The sequence below is a fragment of the Artibeus jamaicensis genome, unplaced genomic scaffold (genome assembly GCF_021234435.1).
Source record: "Artibeus jamaicensis isolate MK-2021 breed Jamaican fruit bat unplaced genomic scaffold, CSHL_Jam_final contig_387, whole genome shotgun sequence".
Taxonomy (NCBI): domain Eukaryota; kingdom Metazoa; phylum Chordata; class Mammalia; order Chiroptera; family Phyllostomidae; genus Artibeus; species Artibeus jamaicensis.
In genome coordinates, this window is record NW_026521812.1 from 29,814,661 (window position 1) to 29,840,496 (window position 25,836).

General features: G+C 38.5%; 1 protein-coding gene across 1 annotated transcript; it reads left to right on the forward strand.

Moving 5' to 3' along the window:
* Positions 1–3,773: 3,773 nt before the first annotated feature.
* MCHR2 (melanin concentrating hormone receptor 2) lies at positions 3,774–17,164 on the forward strand. The gene is given in 6 exon segments (XM_053664957.1): positions 3,774–3,957; positions 5,877–5,889; positions 9,322–9,516; positions 11,604–11,798; positions 14,060–14,182; positions 16,855–17,164. Coding segments are annotated over 6 exon segments (1,020 nt in total).
* Positions 17,165–25,836: the final 8,672 nt, after the last annotated feature.

The following is a 25,836-nucleotide window of genomic DNA, read 5'->3' on the forward strand; positions in this document are numbered from 1 at the left end:
TGTTCTTTAAAAAATCAAGTTTCCTTTCAATTCATTCCTCACTTTGCTTGTCCTAGTCAACATGAATAAATTGTGTATGCATGAAAATAACAGCGTATGTAGATGAACAGTGCGAGTCAGAATACATTAAACTGACACTGTCTGTCTTCTCTCAACACCCACCTCACAAGCATTAATTTTCTTTTTTAAGAAAAAAAATCTTTCCACATAAAGCCATCCTCAACTATTTTTAAACCAGGTTTCTGTGGTTATATTCCAAATAAATGTCAAAATTTATAATTTAATGAATGAGAAAGAGTTTTATACCTAGAAAAGTTTCAAGAGAAAAGCATTTACTTTTTACTACCTGGGTGCATGGGTTCATGCCAGAGGTACCCCATGAGGACAGACAGAGAAGGCACACAGAGTTTTCTGCAAAGGATGTTTACCAAGTTAACCTTATTTAAGCATTGGCTTTCATTATAAAATCAGAGGGAGCTGTCCTGGATAAAAAGTGGCCTTTAGATATAAAGAAATCATACTTAAAAATTGAGAGTATTTTTGTATAAAAGAATTTTTAAAATAACCTCAGTAAATATTAACAATATTTCAAATATGAATTTAATTTAAATAATAATGCTTAAAACCTTTTTCATCAGCTTTTATTTAAGAGCCATCAGTGTATTAATGTTGTGTTTTTGTATATTTAACTAATAAGCAGTGTCTATTAAGGACAGAGAGATAATAATGGGTACTTATTGAGGGTTATGAAGCACCAAGTATCATCACTGGGCACCAGCTGCTCGTGTTTAGCGGTCACACATCGGGAGGGAGAGCAGGCTACTGCTTGCTGCAGCCAACAAGACAAAATGAAGGGCAATGAGATTCTTTTCCTTGATGTAGACTTATTATTTGACTGATAAATTTCTTAAATTTGAAATTAAACAAATTGGTAAGACAAGAAGTTTCTTATGACTATGATAGAAAGATCCACAAAATTTTAATTATATACAATTTTCACAGATACCCACTGTGCCTTTACTTTGAATTCCAACATTTACAGGAGATATTAAACATGAAATTTTAATTGACAAGAAGGAAAAGCAGTAACTGCCAAGGTAACAGGGCCTTATTTTATCATTTTTAGCGACATGAGTAAAGGTTTTAAAAGTTAGAGTTTACTCTCAGAGTTCTTTCCATCGTAATTACTATTTATCAATAACTTCCTTTCCCACTTTCTCAAGTTCCCATCTCCCCCAGAGAACTTGAGGTCCGGGAGGTAAATAAAGCAAGAGGTAGAGAGACACAAAAGAGTGGGGCGGAAGGGATTTGGGTTGAGGTTCCAATAGCCTAGAAATCATCAATAACAAGTGAACAATCTGACCTTGCAAAAAATTTTTGGTAAATATAAAAAATAAATTAACATGTAGCCATTTAGTTTATACTCCCAAGTCTTAAATGTGAAGTCATTAGTCTTAAAAACACACTTATTTGCATGACTATTGGCCAAAACTTGGGGAGTCATATTCCAGTAGGTTGTATTTGGAAAAGAGATATTGAAATACATAAGTAATGTGGGAGATAATATATCTTGCTATACATAGTTCATTGGGCAAGGTCTACCTATATCTTAAATGTAAATCATCATTTCCAAAAATGCAATGTTCTCCAAACCTATTAATTTGAATATATAACCCATATTTTTAAACTTATGGTAACTGTAAAGTTGTCATAAAAGTTCATTTTCATCTCTTATCTTAAACTCTAGATTTTTGTCTATGCCCCAAATCTCTCTTAAACATTTGTTTTTCATGATCTAAATAACAGAATAAAAATTAAAATAAATAATCATCTGGACTTTTTTAAGTACCCACATTTAGAGCACCTCTAAAGTGCTCTCTTTAGAGGTGGCCATCAGTTTGACTTTTCCAATTTCATCACTTTTTATTGTTCTTTATATATTTACCATTATATATATATATATATATATATATATATATATATATATATATATCCCTAACACTGTAGTTTACTTTTGCCCATATTTTTAAATTCTATATAAATTGAATCATACTATATCAATTTTGGGCTTCTGTCCAAACTTAAGTTATTAGACTCAGCTACATTATTGTATGTAATTATAGTCTGTTTCTTTCTAGTTCTGTGCAATATTTCATTGTGTGAAAATATATATCGCGATCTTTTTATCCATCTGATCATTAATGGGTGGATATCCATCTGATCATATAAATGTTTCACAATTATCATTGTGAAACATTTATAATTAACATTTTTGTGCACATTTTGGGGGCCCTTCTCTTGGCACACACAAATGTATATCTCTAAGTACATCCCGCCTAGCTGGGAGTTTTCTGGGTCATTAGATAACATATATTTATTCGACTTTAATAATGTCTCCCTGGTTTCCACAGTGGTGTATTGATTTATATTCTCACTAATAGTGGAAGTTCCTGTGGTCCCATAACTTCACCAAGAAAATCTCAGATTTGAGATTTTTTACCAATTTGATAGGTATGTATGAATATCCCATGGTGGTTTCAATTTGCCTTTTCCTTATCACCAATAATATTGAATGCTGTATCAAATGTTTATCTACCATTGGATACCTATTTTGTAACGGCTTGTTCAAGTCTATGGACATTTTTCTGTTGAGTTGTCTGTGCTTTTCTCATTGGTTTTTATACATATTTTAATATTCTGACCAATAGCCTTGGTTATATATATCTTAGGCATATCTTGTGAGACTTGCCTTTTTGCTATCTTAATGACATCTTTTTTTCAATTTTCATGTTATGTTTTATTTTTTGTGAACATATTTTACCAATAGACTACTGACTAGGATATTTAATCTAAAACATGAAACATCTACTCTATCCCATTTTTCAAACATATATTTTACCCTCTCACATATTATTTTTAATTTATTTATTTACTTTTAGAGAGAGGGGAAGGGAGGGAGAGGGAGAGGGAGAGAAACATCAATGTGTGGTTGCCTCTCATGCATTCCCCACTGGGGATGGAGCCCGCGACTCAGGCATGTGCCCTGACTGGGAATTGAACTGGTGACCCTTTGGTTCATAGGCCAGTGCTAAATCCACTGAGCCACACCAGCCAGGGCATCACACACCATTTTTTCTAGTCTGGCAAAAAAAAAGGAAGGAAGGAAGGAAGGAAGGAAGGAAGGAAGGAAGGAAGGAAGGAAGGAAGGAAGGAAGGGAGGGAGGGAGGGAGGGAGGGAGGGAGGGAGGGAGGGAGGAGGGAGGGAGGAAGGAGGAGAGAGAGAGGGAGGGAGGGAGGGAGGGAGGAGGGAGGGAGAGAGGGAGGGAGAGAGAGAGAGGAAGGAAGGAAGGAAGGAAGGAAGGAAGGAAGGAAGGAAGGAAGGAAGGAAGGAAGGAAGGAAGGAAGGAAGAAAGGAAGAAAGAAAGAAAGAAAGAAAGAAAGAAAGAAAGAAAGAAAGAAAGAAAGAAAGAAAGAAAGAAAGAAAGAAAGAAAAGAAACATATAATACGAGATCAATCCCCTTAAGAAATTTTTCAGTGAACAGTCCATTATTGAATGCCGAATAAGCACAACATTGCACAGCAGATCTCTGGAGCTTTTTTACAACACTCACCCTGGAACCTTACATGGCATGGTATCTTGGTTCAAAGACAGCCTCAATGACTATTTTTTGAATTAAAGAAGAAATCTATATTGAGGGAACTGCCTCAAAAATTCATTAAATAAATCATTTCCTATTCCTTCACAGCTTTAATTACTGGAAGTTCATGCACAATGAATTCACTTCACTCTTCATGTTGGAACACTTCTACTGAACTTATGAACAAATCCTGGAATGAAGAGTTTGCTTATCAAACCCTCAGAGCTGTGGACACTGTCCTCCCCGCCATGACTACGATTACCTGCTCAGCAGGCCTGGCTGGCAACACCCTCATTGTATTCACCATAATAAGGGGAGGCTCCTTCTCTTTTTTCCTAATTTAGGGGCATTCTGCACTCCCTGAATGAATGCTTTTCTCCATGGAGGATTTTTCTTAAAGAAACCAGGTTTTAGAAATAATTGCTTAAGATAATATAAAAAGGTGCTACAGATATTTTTACCACGTATAAAGTAACATCTGAGTTACAGGTCTCAAAACTCGAAGACCTAGGTCAGCGCTTACTACTGGGCTGGGAATTTTTAGAGCTGTGATTCTCAAACTTTGCTACAATACATATTGGAATCACGTAGGGAGCTTTTTAAAATTCTAATATACAGTTTCACCCCGGGACAATTAACTCAGAATCACTGGAGGTAGAGCCCAGGCAAGCATTGAAATTATGAGGCAACCATTTATTTCCCAGCAGTAAGAATTCTCCTAAGAAGTTGACCTGATTGGGCTGGTAAAAAGACTTGTTTTCACTCGCTTGTACAAGAGAGAGACTGTGACTAATTACCCAAAGCTTCAGGCAGCCATAGACGGTCGACTGTTCCCCTTAATACTGACTGACTCAATGAGACCAAAAAAGAGCAAGAGTAACGCTAGGAAGCAAATAACGAATTCACCTATGACATTGCCAAAGGAAAACTAGAAAGGTATATAAAACATATAGACCAAAAATATAGGCTTAAGATGGAGCTTCCAGAATGAGATGTTCAATATGGCTTTTTCTTAAATGTAAGAAGTGATTTGTATATTAAGAAGGTGACTATAAAGTAGTGAGGGAAGATCATTACTAGTCTGTTATACTTTAAACTGAGAGCAGATCAAAAGGTAGCCAGATTAGAAAGTGTAGGAGGAAAATTGGGCCAATTGTAACATAATATTTCCCCCCTTTTATTCTTCAGAGAGATTAATGATCTCAACCCCATTACTCACCTATTCTCCACAGCCACAGTGGGGCCTGGGATGCTGTATCAGTAAAGGAGATGCCATTTTTCTCTGTTGATTCCGCACCTCCATGTCCTGAACACATCTTTCTCCTGTCTACCGACAGGCCATTTCAAATGAACAGAGACTCTTTAAGGGATGTTCTGTCTCCCAATAAATAAAAAGTTCCCACTTTGCCTTTCCCAGCCCTCAAGTCCCTGTCAAGGCGCCTAATTATTAAATCATAAATTAATGAGGCACTTTACTTTTTAACTATTGCAATGGTGTCTATGCAGAAATCACAACAGGGACAGTGTGCTAACCTGAAGGAATACTAATGGTCTAATGGTGGAATCTCAGTTACTAAGAGAGAAAGAAAATGCTTAGAACGAGGCCTCCTTCCTCTTTCCCATCCAGCTTCAATCATAACTAGTAGCTCCCTTTGACCCAGCCCTCTACTGTTTCCAGAGTGTCAACCACATACAGGCACTTGCTGGGGCTGACTCACAACTTTCTACACGTATACCCTACGCGTTAAGTGCTGCAGAACCACACAGCCACAGCTGTTCAAATAAACTGAAAAGTTGGTGGGAAACACGTATTGCTATGGTCCAATACACCAAGACAACTCTGGAATCTAAAGGGTTTGGATGTTTCCCAAGAGCATAAATGAGGGCATAAAAATGAAAATAGAATTCCACTGAGGTTCTCTTTCCACTATATTACTCTGTATCTAGAGCAGGGTTGGCGAATAGGTCACAGTAATCTTAACTGTCCCATCCTTGGCAGACATCTGCAGTCACACAGGTCTGTCCTGCAGCAATGTCTGTGTAAGGACTCAACTCTCAAGCACGGTGCTTGATGAAATCATTATTAATACACTGAGGATAGCTCACAATAGGAATTTAATTCTACTAGAGTTAAATGCCACAATGGAACTGGTGAGGCAACCCAGAAATAAACAAAATTGGGAAGCTACCAGTGCTTCCTAGCACCATCTCCATCCCAACACCACCCCCTGAACCAGATAGAAAAAAGAGGTGGTTCCACAGACCCCAAGAGTCTGGGCTGCCTGGTGGGAGCTGTGGCCACAGTGGGACTTGGGACCATGGAGGGGGTGCAGTGGGAGAAAGTGGAGCCGTGGAAGGAATACAGCCTCTGCCAGAGAGGCCAGCAGCACGGAGGGAAGGGAGATACCCTCTCTCTACTCTCCTCCTATCCTCCAATGTCCCTCCAGTAATGCTGCCTATTGGCCAAAACTAACCAATACCAGCTGCCAAGGAGACCTAGGAACAAAGCTAGGGTCAGAAGGGGGGTTGGGTGGGGGCGAAGGATCTGAGAGCAAGCTGACTAGCAAAGCATCCTCCTACATGAGTAGTGTTATATGTTTTGTTAGTTTCATTTAATCCATAGTATCTAGTATTTCTGATTGCAAAACATAAACATGTTTTAAAAGAAAGTTTTTTAAACACTAAAAATACAAAGAATAAAGTCAAAACCAGTTACCAAATAGATAATCATTGTGATCACTTAACATATTACTTTAGCATATTTTTAAACAAATGTTTAAATAAATTTGAGGTCATACTACATACATAGTTGAAACTTTTTTACTTAATAAGTATTCTCACGTTCGATTATATATTCTCATAAATTGTGATTTGTAATGACTGTATCACTGATTGTATGGTATTATGGAATATTATAACTTATTTCATCATTCTTCAAATTAGTGAGCATGAGATCTGACCATGTTAACCACATGAAAAACACATTGGCTAAAATGATCACTAGTCTACATTTGTTGTTTTAAATGTTTGAGTCATAAGGGACAGAAATCTAATGATGTCTGGCAACAGGACACCTAAAGATAAATTAAACCTAAAAAAGAATACAAGTTGTTATTTTTAATTTTTATTCTGTCACTTTCAGTAAAAAAAAGCAATAATAAATACAACGTGCCACTCTTATTGCTCATACCTTATGCCCAGATAAATATATCATTTGTTTCAAAATCCTCTTTTTCTATACAGAATATCATCTAGAAACACTCTTATTTACTCTTTTTAATGGCCTGTTAATGGCCTGCACTGTGCTCAGCAATGGAATTATCACAACTGATTCTCAGTAAATGATGGCTGTCTGTCTGGAGAACAGCAAGAACCATTGATCTAACTGATACAGTTAGGACCTCAGCAACCACTTACTGTTTAGATCCCAATTTAAAATGAAATAAAATCCATATAGGGGCTAATATTGCGGTATTTTTTGCTGTGTTTTTTCATTTGGTGTTTGTTTAGTTGTTCTTGTTGTTTTTCAATGCAGAACCCTTTCTAGCTGACCTTTGGTATCTGTTCTCCTCCCCCTTCTCCTGACCATTTCCCACACCAATGATCTGGAGAGACCAAGAATGACAGACCAAGAACAGTCACTTGGCTGCTTTTTTGGTTGATGTAATCCTTTCCTCATGTGTCTTTTTCTTGGCCTTTCTCATATTAGCCACCAGTCTCCAGGGGGCAAGGGACCAGCCTGCTTTATCAACAGTGCCTGGAGTGTGACTGATGAGTAAGGACTCAGTGGCAGTAACTTCCCCCCACCCACATTGTGTGTTGCCACATCCTGGGTAAATATCCCCAAGCAGACTGGTGTCTCACATAAGGATTTGATGCCTTACATTTCACAGTCCATAGAATTTGCATTCCATGAATAATAAAAACACACACTGGCTTCCAAACCTCAGAGCAATAGCCCTGAATCTAGAGTCAACTAACAATTGTGGCATAATCTTAGGGCTAATTCTTATGTGCTCTTTAAATTATTTGTCCTCAATTCAGATGCCACTTCTGCCAAGAAATCTGCCTTGACTGTCACCAAAGGAGGGGGCAGAGGCCTACTGTGTACTCCTTCTTCTTGCTCTAGCTTTCTCCCATCACATTATAATGTGATCATTTCACTAGACTACAAGCTCCTTGATATTATAGCTTATTGATCATTTAGCCTTGCAGCCCCAGAGCAAAATATTATGCCCGGCGTATAATTGGTCCTCAGCGAAATGTCTGTTGAATTAATGAAAGTGTCTCCCTGATAAAGACAATGCTTGTTTATTATTGAATGTCCCAATTTCTATATATGAATGTCCCAGCCACTGAACATAAAATTGAAATTTCTGCTCTCAGAAAAGTATTTTGCCTATAGAGGAGGTGCCACATCTTGGCAGCATCAACTTTACTGCCCCAGCAGGAGACAGGAGATCATTCTCAGTGCCCTCTACCTGTTCATTCACTCAGATTTCTTCTCTACATGGTCTGGTTTCAGGGTCTTAATCAATAATAATAGTCTTTGCTATTGGGTCATATTTTATTAGAATATTTCTAAATAATCATTGATTTTTTAACAGTATCCTCAGTTAAGATCTGAACATCCAGCTACAGTGGGAAAAAATGCTTTGCACAATGGAAACCATTTACTATTCAGTTGTTTTTGGTGCCAGGGATAAGGACAGGCTAAGCCTTTTGCCTGAGTGAGCTTTGAGTTGGCATAGTTTGTGGCTATGTAGAAATTACCCCAAAACTTAGTTTAAAACAAACATTTATTATGTCTCAGTTTCAAAGGTCAGGAGTCTAGGCAGCAGCTTAGCTGGGTGATTCCAGCTCAGGGTCCCTCATAAAGTCATAGTCAAGCTGTCCCCTAGGACAACAGTCATCTTGATGGGGCTGGTGCACCGACTTTCAAGTGGTTCACTCACGCACCTGGAAGGTTGCTGCTCGTAGTTGGCAGCGGGCCTCAGCTCCTCTCCATGGGGTCCTCTCCACAGAGTCACTTAAGTGTTCTCACAAGACAGCAGCTTGCTTCCCCAGAGAAAATGAACCAAGAGACAGCAAGAAGAAAACTCCACAATGCTTTTATGTGCTAATTTTAAATGTCACACACTGTCATTTGTTAAAAATGAGTTACTGCCCTGGCCAGTGTGGCTCAGTTGGTTGGGCATCATCCTGCAAACCAAAGAGTAACAGGTTCGATTCCCAGTCAGAGCACAGGCCTGGGGTTGCGGGTTCCATCCCCAGTCAGGGCGCATTTAAGAGACAACCCATCAAATGTTTCTCTCATGTCAATATTTCCCTCCCTCTCTTTCTCCTTTCCCTTCTCTCTAGAATCAATAAAAGAAAAAAAATTAAAAATGAGTTACTAAGTTCAACCCAAGCTCAAAGGAAAGGAATTAGGCTCCATTTTTTTTTAAAGCGGTAGCAAAGTATGTATGAGCACATTTTTAAACCACCACAGTTAGGTATCAGATATATAGTTCAAAATGTTCAAATACACAGACTAGAAACTTGTTCATATGTGCATTTGTGTAGGGTTTCCTTTAACTTTTAAAATCTCTTTTGGCAATTGAAAATTTGTAACAGGTTACACAAGTTAAAGAAGGTGCATACCTTCAAAGTCAGTCTTCAGTTTCTGTACATTTCTTTCAGGACCCCTGACATTTATATCTGCAACCTGGCTGTGGCTGATCTGGTCCACATCACTGCAATGCCTTTCCTCATCCACCTGTGGGCCCAGTGAGGAAAGTGGGTTTCTGGGGGGCTTCTCTGCACCATCATTACATCCCTAAATACCTGCAACCAGTTTGCCTGTAGCACCATCACGACTGTAATGAGTGTGGACAGGTAAGTTGAAGAGACTCTGAAACATCTTAACATCAATCAGAGGTGCCTGCACCTCCCCAGCTTCATCCAACTTTGATCAACATCAGTGTGGTTGGTAATAGCAAGGCTCCTCCTCCTTTGCTTGTTTCACTGTGGAACTGATTACTTAAGAATTTTTGTGCCAACTTTCACAGAAATCTACTTCTTAAGATCTCCTTTTTAATAATCATTCTTTTGACCTCTTTTATTTATAATTCACTGCAATAAAAAATGATCTCAAAATCATGAAAAGTTGGAAACTAGAATAAGGCTCCCCCATGGTTCTTGCAATAAAGAAGCTGAGACTCCAAGAAGTGAAGGCATTTGCCAGAGGCACAGAGAGTCAGTGGCAGAGCTGAGAACCAAAGTAAGTCTGCTCACTCCCTGTCCACACAACAGAAATTGTCTCAGAGAACACCACACTTAAAATCTCAATCCACTCTCCCACCCCAACCTGAACCTCAACCCCAGCCCAGTGCATTTGACCCTCTTGCTCTGATTTCCCTTGCTTCAAATCTATTACATAATCAAATTTACTTTGTGTGTGAGTGAGTTTGTATTGATTATTGTCCAGCTTCCCCTACCTCTCAAGTGTAAATTCTACAAAGGCATGGTCTTTGATCACTAATATATCCCAAATGTCTGTGTAACCATGCCTGGCAAGTGGGTGCTCGAAAAATATCAGTGAGTGTATGACTGTCAGTTTTGAAGGCTGTGTCAAATCCCCCTGCGTCCATCCAGGCTCCTTCCTGAGCTCTGACTCTCACCCATCCAAGTGGGCCTTCGAGGTAGGGAAGTTATGAGCAATTCTTCAGGTGTATAAACAAGGAATAGCAAGGTTCATATAAATTGTTCACTGGATTGTTATTCAGACATGAATAATGATGGCAATGTTAATGCTTTTTTTATATCCTGCTGCTTTTTGCAAAAGAATTATCTAAATATAGAGTGTGCTTCTCAAGTTGTAACTAACATCACACTTGTTAATCAATGTCCTGAGTAGGTCTGGTTCGTTCACTGATTCCTGGGGATGCTGACGTCCAATAAAGCCGGCGAGTTGCCAGGGTTCCAACATTAGGGAGAAAGCCATGCACAGGCCGGACCACTGCAGAAAAGCAACGGGAAGTGCAGACCTTACCAATCATAATCCCATTCTTGGAGATGATAAAACCTGCTTCATCCCTGCATGGGGAATAAAGGAGAGTATGGGCTTTTCCTGCCATTGTACCTCTTCTGTGAACCTCTTAAACAGTCCAGCTCCCACCCTCAGCAAAACTGCTTTTTCAAATACTCTCCCTCCTGGGTCTGAATTCTCTGTTTCATCCTTTAGCTTTTAGTTGGCTCTGAAAAATTCTTTGTGGATTTGCTGGAGAACCAAATGTGTTGGATATGTCAGGATTTCAAGTTTGATTAATGATTATCCTTTTTTTCTGGATCAAAAATAGAAAAAAGAAGTGAAAAATACTTCTGCATGAAATTAGCCCATTTCCCCTTCTGGCCCCCTGCCTGAGGAATTTTCATTGTCTACACTAGTCACGTTTATTTATTCTGGCTGAGAATTGTCTGAACTGAACCCCCAAGAGCATGGGGACCCTACTGGAAAGCCATCTGAGCAAAATGCCTGTCCCATTGGTCCTGAACCTCACCCGGCTGGGGAATCCTCATACCAACCCATGCACTGGCCCTTCCCCGCCTCTACATCAGCAAATCCTACAGGACAAGGGACTTCACTTCCTGAAGGAAATCCCTGTTTAGAGACTAAGTTTTACAGAGCCTCGTCTACAAGGAAAGCACCTATGTAAAAAAAGAGTTTGCAGGGCAGAATGTTACCATCATCAGTGTATTCGTGGAAGTGACAGCTATTTCAGTGAGTGGTTTATTCAGACTCACAGGGTCAAGAGTTGTTTTCTCTCCAGGTAACAGCCAGCTCTTAAAAAATATAATTCTGATAAAGGTGTGCTTCAGGGAGTATAAAAATACTAATAATTTACTTTTGTCATGTACCAGTCATCCTTGAAGCCGAGAGCTTTTATTGATTGTTCCCCAACCCCTTTTAACTAGCTTTGCAGGTACTTGGCTGTCATCCAACCATTTCGACTTGCAAGTTGGAGAACAAGGTACAAGACCATCCGCATCAGTCTGGGCCTCTGGGCAGCGTCCTTTATTCTGGCATCGCCTGTCTGGATCTACTCAAAGGTCATCAAATTTAAAGATGGCATGGAGAGTTTTGCTTTTGATTTAACGCCCCTTGATGATGTTCTCTGGTAGGTTGTTACAACATAAGAAAAATCGAGTTGAATTAAGTTATAAAGTGCTTCATCCTCCTTGTCTACATGCTGTGTGGAGTGTCCTCGGGGACCCCTCTTCTGAACAGTCTTCCTGCTTAGTTGTCTGCCCTCCACAGTCAAGTTGATCAGTTAATTTTAAGGAGAGGGTCACCTTTAGAAAAAAGATTATAAATTCAATCCTGTAACCTCAGGGGGTACAAATATACATAAATAAGGATTTTAAAGATCCCTGGCAGCTGGACACAGCAGGAATGTGGCAATCGAGGGAGGGACAGAGTTTCAAAAAGCATCTCAGAGTTACCAGTTACCGAGATGCAAATCTTACCAATATACAACTGGAGTTTCGTTGTTGTGTCCCTGCTGCCAAGAATATATTCAAGTCCTTACTCTCAGTACCTATGAATGTGACCTTATTTAGAAATAGGGTCCTTGCAGATATGTCAGATTATGACGAAGTCATACTGGATTAAGGTGGGCCCCAGTGATTGGTGTCCTATAAGGACAGGGAGATTTGAAGAGACACACAGAGAGGAGAATGCCTCTGAATACAGAGGCAGAGATTGGGGGAATGTGTCTAGAAGCGAAACAACACCAAGGATTTTGCCAGAAACCCCCAGAGGCCAGGTGAGGGTCCTGGCGCAGATTCTCCCTCAGAGCCTCCTAAAGGGACCAACCCTGCCGACACCTGATTTCAAACTTCCGGCCTCCAGTTCTGTGAGGAAATACATAATTCTCCTGTTTTTTTATAAGCCATCTAGCTTGTGATAATTGGTTACAGCAACTCTACATAACTAATGCTGCCACCAACATAGGTATTTCACAGTATTTTAATTTGAAAAGAAAAATTGTCAAAAATTCTCTTCTTGAAATTTTTAACATAACCTTGAAGTCTATGACTAAACATTTTTGATCACCTACTAAGTGCAAGATACTGTGCTAGGTGCTTTTTACATACATCCATACATCTCAAGTCAATCTGGCAGACTCCTTGTCCCATCTACCACTTTCAAGTGATGAGTCATTTCCGCATACACACAGCCCAGGAGGGATGGAGGTAAAGGGCCTGCCAGGCCACAAACCCAGTAACAACAAGCTCACAAGGAGTGCAACACAGGATTGATCATTAATGTGTTATTTCTCCCACCAGCAATGGCTGCACTCACAGACATAAACCATCAACCAATCTAAAGGTGAAATGATACTCAGTCACTGGTACTAAAAGATTAATATGGACTTCAACCTATCTGAAAGAACACAACCTGAGCCTCTCTATATGACTACAGGGCTTTGACCCGTGCCAGAGAAATTGAGATGAACTATTTCACACCAACAGCTGCTCTGCTATTTTTGGTTGGTTATCATAAAGCATATTTTGAAGTTTCAGCCTATGCTGTTCCCCCTAGAATTTAATCCTAGCGGTGAACTAAGACGGGAACTTCTGTGTTGCCTTCAGCATCCTGCTGGTCCCAGGGGCTCTCTTCCCCTCTCTCTGCCCCTGTGCACACCCACCCAGGCTGGGCTGCCTTCTTTACCAGCACCGAGGTTCTGCCAGGAATGGAGTCAGCTGGCATCTGTGCAGAACTGGAATTAGCTCACCTGAGAATTTTCCCTGGCAAAGCACTGAAGAAAGACTGGCTGATTTTACAACAGGCCTTTTGAGAGGCCATATTGAGTCTTGACTACAAATATGGGCTGTGCAGCTCAACTCTCCATCTGGGTTCAAATCCCTCCTCTGCCACTTACTAGCTTGCTAAACTTGGGCAAGACACTTAATCCCTCTGTGCCTTAGTTTTTTCTTCTGTAATATGAGGAATCCTAATACTGTAAAATGGCATCTGTAATACTAATGCCATTTTACTCATGGGGTAGCACAGATTCAATGCGTTAAAAGTGTTAAGCATCCAGATCAGTGCCTACTCTATAATGCCATAAATGCTATTGTCTGTTGTTGCTAGTAACACTAATGATAATGGTAACAATAATCATCCTTACCTGTTCTGTACCCAGTAGCGCTAGCCGTGGCTACTGAAGAGGTAAGCATCATTGTCGGTGAGCAATGAGGAGCAGGACTTCTCCACAGGAAAGCACCCCCCAAATCCTCAACTTTTCCCCAAGGACTTTTATCCTGGACGCTGAAAAATCAGAGAATCATGCCTCATAAACCATGAAAGCCAGCTCCTAGCAGTGCAAATGTAACAGTCATCTCTCTCTCCCTCTCTCTCTCTCTCATTTTATAGGTACACACTTTATTTGACAACAACTTTTTTCTTCCCTTTGCCCTTAATTTTGGTGTGCTATATTTTAATTTTATGCTATACTTGAGAGATATATCAACAGAATAAGGATGCCAGAAGGTGTTCGCTTTATTACTCTTTATTTATTAAAAAAAACTATTCAGAGATCCTAAGACATCTACAACAGAAATTAAAACACCAATCACTTAAAACATACCACACTTAGACATATGGGTATTGATATCTATATGAGGCATTTTCTGAAAACAAACCATGTTCCGAAGCAGATATTTGAGGATCTCTCAGTGATCCTCACTGAGAGATCACTGAGATAATTGTTGAAATCACTGAGGTAATGGTTTCCTAAAAATGTAAGCAGAACTCAAGATTCTATTTAAACAATAATTTTATAGCCCTGGCTGGCATAGCTCAGTGGACTGAGCGCAGGTCTATGAACCAAAAGATCGCAGTTCAATTCTCAGTCAAGGCGCATGCATGGGTTGCAGGCCAGTTCCTGGCAGGGGACGCACAAGAGGCAACCACACATTGATGTTTCTCTCCCTCTCTCCTTCCCTTCCCCTGCCCTCTAAAGAGAAATAAATAATAATAAATAAATCTTTAATAAAAATAAAGAATAATTTTATAATTTATTTAAATATTTAATTTGTACATTTTGCAGAATTATGTACATATGTAAGCATCCTAGGTGTCGTATATAACTTCAAATTTTTGTGTTACTTTTTTAATTTATAGAAATATCTCATTAATATTTGAATTCTTAAGACAAGATTAATTTGGACTAACCAAAGACTTACATAAAGACAATGAACTTGGGGAGGACCTTTAAAGATACTTACCTCTAAAACTGCATGAATAAATATAAATTATTTTCTACTTAAAACTGTACATACCAATTTGTTTAAATGCATAAGTCAGCATTTTATAAAACATGTTGGGTTAAGAAAGGTGTTATTAAAATTTGTCCTTAGAATACATTATTGCATTTGGATTTCCTTAAGATTTTACTTATTTATTTTTAGAGAGATGGGAAGGAAGGGAGAAAGAGAGGAAGAGAAATGTCAATGTGAGAAACATTGGCTGGTTGCTCTTGCACATGCCCTGACCAGGACCAAACCAGCAACCTAGGCATGTGCCCTGATGGGTTACTGAACCAGTGGCCTTTTGCTTTTTGGGACAATGCCCAACCAACTGAGCCACACCAATCAGGGATATGTGTGTTTTGAAAAGACAAGATTCATGGGTTTCCCCCACACACCACATGTAATAGTGTGAAGATTTAAAAAATAGGGTTTATACACCCACTGGTCAAAATTTGTGGAAAACCCTGGTTTAGATGGTCTATTGGCCTATGACATTTTTTTCCCACTTAGAATTTCATGAAATTCTTGGAAAATGTTACATTCTTCAAGGGTAGCCTATTTAGAATGAAACAGAGAAGTAGCCACAGTTACAGAAAAAAATCTTCTAAATGTCTTACTGAGAACTGAATTGGTGAGAAGGTTGAAATGGAACATTTAAGATACCCACAGCGGGGAAGGGTGCTTGAGCCCTTTTCCAACAGTTCTCCAAACCAGACCGCTCCGCTTCCAGCACTTTCTTCAGAAATGCTAAGATCATCTTATGAAAGAAAGCTCACACTGTCCAGTTATCCCTCAAAATGCAAAAAGTTAGGGGACTGATGGTGCTACTCTGATAAACTGTAGAGAAATCATCTAGAATGATTTTCCGCTGCCACGCTATTTTTCATATTATTCCTCGGGCTTATTTATCTGCTTCAACCATGTCTCACGTTAATATATATTAAATGTCTAACTAGTCCATAACATGATAAAATTTGGAAATCAATTTTTATATATTTAAGAATAATCTTAAATTTACAGGGAAGTTGCACTAATAACACAGAGTTCCTATATTCTCCTCACTCAGTTCCCCCATTAGCATTTACCTTACCATGAAGCATTTGCCAAGACAACAAAAAAATGGCATCAGTGTATTACTATTAACTGAAGTCTACCCTTTTTGGATTTCACCACTTTTCCCATTAATGTTCTTTTTCTGTTCCGGGATTGCATCCAGAGCACCACAGTGCCTTTAGTTGTCATGTCTCCTCGGCCTCCTCTAGTCTGTCACAGTTTCTCGCCCTTTCCTTGTTTTTCCTGACCTTGATAGCCTCAAGGAGTGCTAGTTAGGAGGTATCCTGTAGACTACACCCAAACTGGGCTTGTTCGGTGCTATGTCACAATTAGACTGTAGTTATGTGCTGTTGGACAAAATCAGCTCTTCTCATCAAAACCTATCAAGGGGCACATGATAACTTGGTTAGGGCAATGTTTACCAGGTTTCTCCACCATAAAGTTACTATTTATTCCTTTTTCTATTCTGTAGAAGCAAGTCACTAAGTATAGCCCACTCTTAAAGCGTAAGGGAGAAGGTGGGAATTAAGCTCCACCTCCAGGAAAGGGGAGTATCTATATATATTATTTGAAATTCTTTTGTAAAAAGGTTTGTCTCTTTTTTCCAATATAGACTCATGTATTTGGTACTTTGGGCTTTAGTTCAATACTACGTCATTTATTTTGTTTCCCAAAATCTACCATCTTTGGAAAATTTTAACAGGAATGAAAAAAATTTTTTACAATGCTCTGAATAAGCAGGAACAAAAATGGGCTTCGCACGGCATAGCCATCATGAACTGTCCAAAAGGTTCTCAGAACCCACTGCCCCATATTTCCCGAGACTGTTCATGTTCTATCCTAATGTTGCCTCTGTAGTTACAGCCCCTGTGTTCCAAGGCAGAGAGTGATGAAGCTGACAAAGATGGTGCTGGTGCTGATGGTCATCTTTATTCTCAGTGCTGCCCCCTATCATGTCCTACAACTGCTGAACCTACAGATGGAGCAGCCCACACTGGCTTTCTGTATGAGCTATTACCTCTCCATCTGTCTCAGTTACGCCAGCAGCAGCATTAACCCTTTTTGCTACACCCTACTGAGTGGAAATTTCTGGAAATGCCTACCTGGAGTGCAAAGCTGAGTGACTAAAAGAGAAATCTCCCACATGGAAAACACTTTGAAATTAAGATTTTAGGAGAGTACGTGGATCTCTGGTCATCTTGACAGCTTATCTAAGTTACTGGTATTATTAGAAGGATGGGTGAAATGGTGAATTTATGTCTATTCTTCTCATGTACTTGTGAGTCTTAGTAGCATGGAACAGAAGTGTAACCATTCAAGTGCAATGAGTATGATATGCTAACTTTAATAAACATAACTTTAATAAACATAAAATATTTACCTGTACCTGAGAGTAGGGAATGGAATAGTCTAAGATACCCAACTCCATGGTAATGGAAGTTATTTCAGCAAGTTACACACTAATTGCTGGTTAAAATGGCCACTGATTGAAGACTCACCAAGAAATCTGACCTTGCCGTCCATACTTTAGCCTCACTGTACCAATGCCCTTGAGGTTCCTGAAAAAGGACTTATATTTGGCTATTTTTTATCCATAAAAATGTCAATTTCATGTGGTCCAATCTAAAGCCTTCAACAATCAGCTTTACCTGTTAGCATAACTGTTACCACATGTTGAATATGCAGCATTTAAGACTGCATGTAACAAACCTGTGAGGTAAGTCGTGCCTCAGTTTATTAAGCTCAGAAAGGTTAAGTGGTAGGCCTAATGCTGCACAGCTGCATAAGAACAGGACTGAATTCAGGCCTGCCTATTTTTGTGTTTTTCCTGAATTACCTTGGCAACCTGTACCTGTCATTATGATGGGAACCAATAAGTAATATGGGAGTGGGGTTGCTTTTTCCTACAGCCCCACAAAGAAAGAACCAAAGTCTGAAAGAAACGAGTTGATGGTTTTAAGTATATTCTTTTGCATTTAGCTTTGTTCTCATGCTTACAAATGATAAAACCCAGCATCTCTATTTTAATAAGAGTATTCTTCAGGGTGTAAAGCAAACACTTAGATACATTCTTCTTAGGTTCAATATGTTTGCTCAAGGGTACAGAGAGTAACTTAGCCCTTAAATTTGTGGATGTTCACGTACATTTTACATATCTGTTCTTTCCTCTTTGGATTTGTATAAAACATGCATTTTGATACAGTAAGAAAAGAAAAATAATGCTTGTTAAGCCTATATTCTCAACAAGGGTAAATTTTGTTGTTTTGTCTGCAGATGAAATCTGTAACTCCACATTCTTCTTCTAAATACATAAAACTGCTTGCCCTAAGGACATCTGAGCCTGATTATTAATCAGCCCTTAATATAAAAGTCATAGAGACCAGGTTTTCAAACAACCTAATCTCCATTTTTATATCTCAAATGTCAAACACTTGACTTGCTACCCGGTGTATTTGGTTCTAGATCTTTCAGAGGTTTGGATTTATTGCTTTATTTTTGTTTTTGGAGCAAGGTAGTATCTAAATGCTTAGCTGGATGAGAAGTCATGTGAACAACATGAACACTACAAACAGGTCACATCTTAGACATTTTAGTACTGGAACTGAGGTCTGCAGAGCTACACAGAGACTGGATGCTCCTTATAATTTTGATCAAAAGCTGTGTCATGGCTGCAGCTCCAAGGTCCAGCATCCTCATTTCCCTATGGAGCAGCGGTTAGGGTTCAGTGGTGTCTGCAGAAAACACAGTGGGTCATAAACTGCTGTTAGCACCTGGTAATTGAAGAGCATTTGAGGAGGGGGTTTTTTGTTGTTGTTTTTTAATAATTTTATTTAGTTATTTTTCAAGTGTGATTGAGTTTATCTCCATTGTCTTTTGAATAAGGAAATATTGTTATTATATATAAAGATTTAAATGGTGTTAAACCAATAGACATTTTTCTAATGGCATTTCCAATAGGCCTCATATAAATCCAATATATAAATTCATCAGTGAATTATTTTAATTTATATTTATTAAGAGCTGTAAAGAAATTTAATCAAAGTGCAAAATTTTTTAAATGTGACTATTAAACTCATTTTTGTGCCTTGAGGTAGCCTCTCTGTGCATAAGCACATATGTGCAGATTGGCAGAGGTGGTGACAGGGATTCTCTATGTGTTTTGTATTTTTGCCCATGATGTGCTTGCATGTTTACTTTCAATAAAAATTAATGATCAGTTTCACATATCTAATTAATACTTGGGTATTTGTCATTACATAAATCATAACTGTATCCTTCTGCTATGCTTATTCAGTTTTAGGTGCCTCCTTTAAATTTTGATCGATTAATATAAATATGAATAAAAATTGCTTGTATAATGATTTATATACTTCTGGCTTGTAGCTTCTATTCTTAAGGATTTCTGCTTTTGTATTTCGGTAATATAGTTTCTCCTGAACAAAGAGTAAGGATTTCCTCTGAGAAAAAAATACCTTCACATTATTAGTAAGATTTACCTAATTTCAGAAAGACTAGCATGTGAGAAAATGCACATCACAGAATGGAGAAGAAAAGTAATGCTGGCAACTCATCAGTTCACTTTCTTCTAAAGTTCAATGTCCTTATCTCCATCAGTCAGTGAAAGTGTTCTCCACCAGGTGATTTCTTCACTACTGATAAATGCCCAAATTCAAACATGTAAATGAATCATATACAATAATTGAAATTGATTAAACACCTCACAAAATGTTTTACTTATTTTCTGGCATAGGATTGAGAGAAACTGTGAATGATTTTGAAATATATTGCATTTCTGTAGCAGCAAAGCCACATGTACCTGCTACCTTAACAACTGAAAAACTTAATGTTACATCCTGAAAATAAAGCTTTCAATTTCTCGAGAATGAAAAGCTATCTTAGGATTCATCACACCATTTTGGGGACTGTAATCCTGGGATGCTGCTTCAAAGGTACTCTCTTCTATAAGAAACGTACTTAAAAGTATGAAGTCACCCCCTAATCAAAAGGGAAAAACATTTCTAAAATATTGCCTAATTGTTATTGGAAATACAGTTTCTTTAGTACATAAAAAGAAAATGTGTTGTTCTTAATTTACAGAACTGAATAAATTTGGTATTTCTCTGAAAAATTCAAAACAAATATTTATCTTTCACTAGTAGAACAACTAATATGAGGTACTTTTAAATAACAGCTGTTTAAAATATCATATGTAGATTTGGCCCCAAACAATTGACAACATTATTTTCATGAATGAGAAATAAGGGATGAGTTTCCTGTTCCCAGTTTCAGATATTATGTAGAACACTCTGGAATTCGTGGTATGCCAGTAAACTTGAATTAATTTCCAGCCTTATTAATACTAAATGTAAAAGATCTTGGTAAAACTATCAGTCAAACTACTTAATTGTGCGGATTAGGAAATTGGAGCCCAAAGATGGTAAACAAAATCAAATTGCTGTTTATTGTCAGAACAAGGGCAATATTTTGAAGCTCCTGATGCAAATCTTCCCTGTTTCCACTGCATCATTTTCTCTCGAGTAGGCTGCACTCAGAGTAGGAGACTGAGGCTTGCATGCCAAGAAGTTGGCTTGTAAGTGCAATAAGGGATTTGCACGTGTAAATGCAGTGAGATGCCTTGAATTTTTTGAGGAGAGCAGTGTCACAGTCAGATCTTTGCCACTGAAAACAACTGGCACTGAAATAGATGATAGGGTGAATGGGAAGAGCCTAAGACAGGAGAAGCAGACAAGAAGTTATCACAAAATTCCAGATGGGAGGAAAGATGCTTCCAACTAGAACAATGACATTTCAGTTGTACACATGGAGCTACCATTTTTGAGTCCATACCATGTGCCAGACATTGAGTACAATCTCATGCAGTCCTCACGCCAACTCTCAGAGCTACATACTATTATTATTGTCAACGTTTCACAGGAGTCAAGTAACCTGCCTAAGGTTACATGGCGAACAAGGGAAAGACTCAGGATTCGAACCCTAGCCTGATGCTCTTATCCACTGTGCCAACATTTCTCAGACTTTATAATGAATGCATATCACTTGGGGATATTATTAAAATACAGATTTTTTTCTAGTTTTGAAAGAGCGTAATTTTATTCAGCTATATTGAAGTATAAATGACAAGCAGGAATTATATATATTTAAGATGCACAAGTTGATGTTTTGGTATATGTATGCATTGTGAAGTGATCACCACTATCAAGCTAATTAACACATCCATCATTATAGTTACCATTTTATTTATTTATTTTACTTACTTTTTGTGGTGAGAACACCTAAGAGCTATCCTGTTAGCAAACCTCAAGTACACAATACAGCATTGTAAACTATCATTGCCATGCTGTGCATCAGATCTCCAGAACCTTAGACCATGCATAACTGAAACTTGGTACCCTTTGACCCACATCTTTGTATTTACCCCTCCTCCTAGCCTCTGGCAACCGCCATTGTACTAATTGTTTCTATGCATTTGAGTATATTAGATTCCACATTAATGAGATCATGCAGTATTTGTACTTTTGTGCTTGGCTTGTTTCACTTGGCATGACATCCTCCAGGTTTATCCTCGCTGTCACAAATGGCAGGATTTTCTTTCTTTTAAAGGCTGAATGACATTTCTCTCCCTGACCCCCAGCTCTGTGTGCATGTCTCACATTTTCTTTACCCCTTCATTTGTTGAACATAATAGAATTTTTCCAAATCTTGGCCATTGTGAATAATGCTGCAATGAACAAGAAAGTGCAAACAAATATCTACTCAAGATGCTAATGTCATTTCTTTTAGATATGTACTAAGAAATAAGATCGCTAGATCATATTGTAACAAGGGCTCAGCCAAGAGGGGGCCCCAGAAAAGGATTTGGGATGGGGTCCAGAGCTCAGGGTGTCCAGGAAATATTAAGATGTCCCACAGGGGAAAGGGACAAATGGAGCAGGGCCATTGAGAGCTGTTTTGCATAGCAACAGTTTCGCAACTAACCTCTGAAATGGTCATTTAACCTATCCATAACCTTTAACTGGTTTCATAGATATGTTAAATAGCTGTGCCCCTGCTTTGAGCCAGGGAGAAGGGAGTCGCTTCTACCCAGGATGTAACTGGAGGCTGGTCCCCGACTTACAGCGCCTGCGTGAGAGCTTGGAGTTGATTGGCTGCACACCATGGAGCCACATTTGCCCAGACTAACTCTGGCAGCCCAGTAAAGCTGGGAGGGTATGGAATTCCTGGCAGGTGTAACTGATTGTAGGAAGAGTCGGAATGGGGCTGCAAAGGAGGACTGGCTCGGGGATTTAAAGGCAGACACGGCAGCCATTGAGGAGAGAGTCATGCAGTTTGGGCAGAGTTAGGACACCCTCTTTCCCAGGTGAAAGAGTACCACTCGGCTTTGCCACAATGGGGAACCCTGCAGCCAGGTGAAGAAGAAAGCCACATGCTTTTGGTCAGAGTGCTGACCTCTGCAGCTCTGGTAGAAGAGGCCCACACAGCTTTGGGGTCCTCCCTTTAGCTGCATGGCCTGGGAAGCAAGAGAGACTTTGCCTGGAAGAAGGGTGAAAGAACTCTTTGCCAGTGGACTATGTGAAGGTGCCACATGACTTAGGATTAACTGGAAATCCTGCCTGGACGGCAACACAGCTGACGGTGCCAGCAGCCTGAAACAGACGCGTGCTTCTTTTCCTGAGGTACGGTACTCTGAATTGGGAAAGGGGGAGAAGGAAGCACTGTGGGCGTCTGTGGTTATCCTAAAGTACTTTGATATTTTCGTGGGGACATCGGGTCACTACTTTAAGTCTGTACTGCTTTAAATAAACCTTTCCTTTTCTTTTCACAAATCTCTGGCATTGAGAGATGTCTTTCCTCTGGCAGCAGACAGACGAGCCCAGTAGGTATTAAGTATACCATCCTTGGGAGGGGCCCCTGTTGTTCTGTAGCAGTTTTTGGCATCCCTCGGTGGGCCAAATATTGCCCCCCTCCCTCGACCTATGTTCAGTAACAATATGGTAGTTCTGTTTTTAATTGTTTGGTGAACCATCATGTTCCACAATGGCTGTATCAGTTTACATTCCCACCAACAATGTACAAGAGGTCCCTTTTCTCACATCCTCACCAACACCAACACCTTTTTTTTATCTTGTTGATGACAGCCATTCCAACAGGTGTGAGCCGATATCTCATTGTGGTTTGCCTTGCATTTTCTGTAATGATTAGTATGTTGAGCAGCGTTTCTTCTACTTGTTGGTCATTTGTACATTTTCTTTGGAGAAAAGTCTATTCGGGTCCTTTGCCCATTTTTTAAAATTTGTTGTTCAAGGACAGTTTTCTGCCTCCCCACAGCCCTCCCCACCTCCCTCCTATTTCTACCCCCCCATTATTGTCCATGTGTTCTTTATACTTGTTCCTGCAAACGCTTTGCCCATTTTTAATAGGGTTATTTGTTTTCTTGCTATTGAGTTGTTTGTGTTCTTTATATATTTTAGACGTTAACCCCTTGTCAGATACGTGGTTTGCAAATATTTTCTTCCATTCTACATGTTATTTCTTTACTCTATTGTTTGCTTTCTTTGCTGTCTAGAAGCATTTTAATTTGATGCAATCCCACTTGTCTATTTTGCTTTGGTTGCCTTTACTTTTGGTATCAAATCCATGAAATAAGTGTCAAAACCAATGTCAACATTTTCCCCCATATTTTCTTCTTGTAGTCGTATAGTTTCAGGTCTTACATTTAAATCTTTACTCTATTTTGAATTGATTTCTATATATGCTGTGAGATGAGTCCAATTTTTCTTCTACATGTGGATATCCAGTTTCCCCAACACTATTTATTGAAGAGATTATCTTTTCCCCATAATATGTTCTTCACACTCAACGATCAGGTGACCATAAATGTATGCATTTGTTCCTGGGTTCTCTATTCCATTTCCATGGTCTATATGTCTGTCTTTGTGCAAGTGTTGTACCATTTTGATTACTGTAGCTTTTGACTAGAGCTTTAAATCAGGAAATACAATGACTCTGGCTTTGTTCTTGTTCAAGATCACCTTGCCTTTGGGGGTCCTTTGTGTTTCTATAAAAATTTTAGGATTTTTTTCTATTTCTGTAAGTAATGCCATTGGGATTTTGATAAGGATTGCACTGAATATATAAATCAGTTTGGGCAGTATGGACATTATAACAGTATTAACATTTCCAGTCCATTTACACAGAATGTGTTTCTTTTTATCTGTTCTTTGGTATACTTCATCCACTTTATGATTTTCAGTGTGCAAGCTTTTAACTTCTTTGCTTAAGTTTATTTCTATTTTACTCTTTCAACTGGTATTATAATTGGAATTATTTTATTAATTTTTGGATAATCTGTTGTTAGTGTATAGAAATGCCACTGATTTTTGAATGTTGATTTTGTGTCCTGCAACTTAACTGAATTCATTTAATTCTAATAGTTTTTTATTGAATCCTTGAGGTTTTCTACATATATCATCATGTCATCCGGAAACTGATCATTTTATTGCCTTTCTAATTTGGTTACTTTTTATTTCTTTTTCTTCCCTAATTGCTCAGGTTAGGACTTTCCATACCATGTTGAGTAGAAATAGAAAGAGAGGGTGTTCTTGCTTTGTACTAAATCTTAGAGGAAAAACTTTCCATTTTCACCATTCAGAATGATGTTAACTATGGGATTTTTATATATGACCTTTATTGTGTTGAGGTAAATTTATTCTACACCTATTTTGTTGAGTGTTTTTATTTTAAATTTATATTGAATTTTGCCAAATTGCTTTTCTGATGATTATGTGTGTTTTTAATCTTTTATTATGTTAATGTGGTATATGATATCAGTTGATTTGTGTATGTTCAACTACCCTTTCATTCCAGGGATAAATTACACTTGTTCATGATGTATGATTTATTTAATGCACTGTTGAATTTAGTTTGTTAGTACTTTATTGAGGGTTCTTGCATCTAAATTTATTAGAAATATTGGCCTGTGTTTTTCTTGTGGCATCTTTGTTTGGTATCTGAGTGATGCTGGACTATGAAATAAGTTTGGAAGTATTCCTTCCTTTTCTGTGTCTTGGAAGAGGTTAAAGAGAATTAATATGAACTCTTCTTTGAATGTTTGGTGGAATTCACCCACGAACCCTTGCGCTATTTTTTGTTGGAAGGGTATTTTTTTAATTATTACAAATTTAGGTTCCTCTTCATTATTGATCTGCTAAGGTTCCTATTTCTTCTTAAGTTTTAGTAGGTTAAATATTTCTAAGAACTTATTTCTTCTGTTCAATTTCGTGGCACATGATTGTTCATAATTGTATTTTATGATCCTTTGTAGTTCTGTAGTATTAGTTGTAATGTTTCTTTATTTCTGATTTATCTAGCTTCTATTTTTTAAGTGCAGATTTTGACTGAGTAGGTCTAGGTACACTCTGAGATTCTGCATTTCTAACAAGCTCCTGGCTAATGGCAATGCAGCTGGTCCATAGACCACACTTTGAACTTCAAGGAGGTATGTCCAATGGAAATGTGAAGGAGAAACAAAACCAAAGGAACATTTCAAAAATAAAGTTGCTTCTGCAAATCGAGGAAGAAGGAAGGAGAGGAAACGATTTTGAGATTTCTAGCCTATAGGAAAATTACTGATCGACATAGGAATCAAGGAGGAGAACCAGCTGCAATCTGTATTCATTACATTAAATTTCTACTTGTTCTTAAATCAATTTTAAAAGTAAAAGAGCTAAACCCACTTTCTTAACAATGATCGAAATCAGGTTAATAGTAGTTAACAGTGCATACACATCTAACTACTTTTTTACCTCTACTGCTTATTAGCCAGCC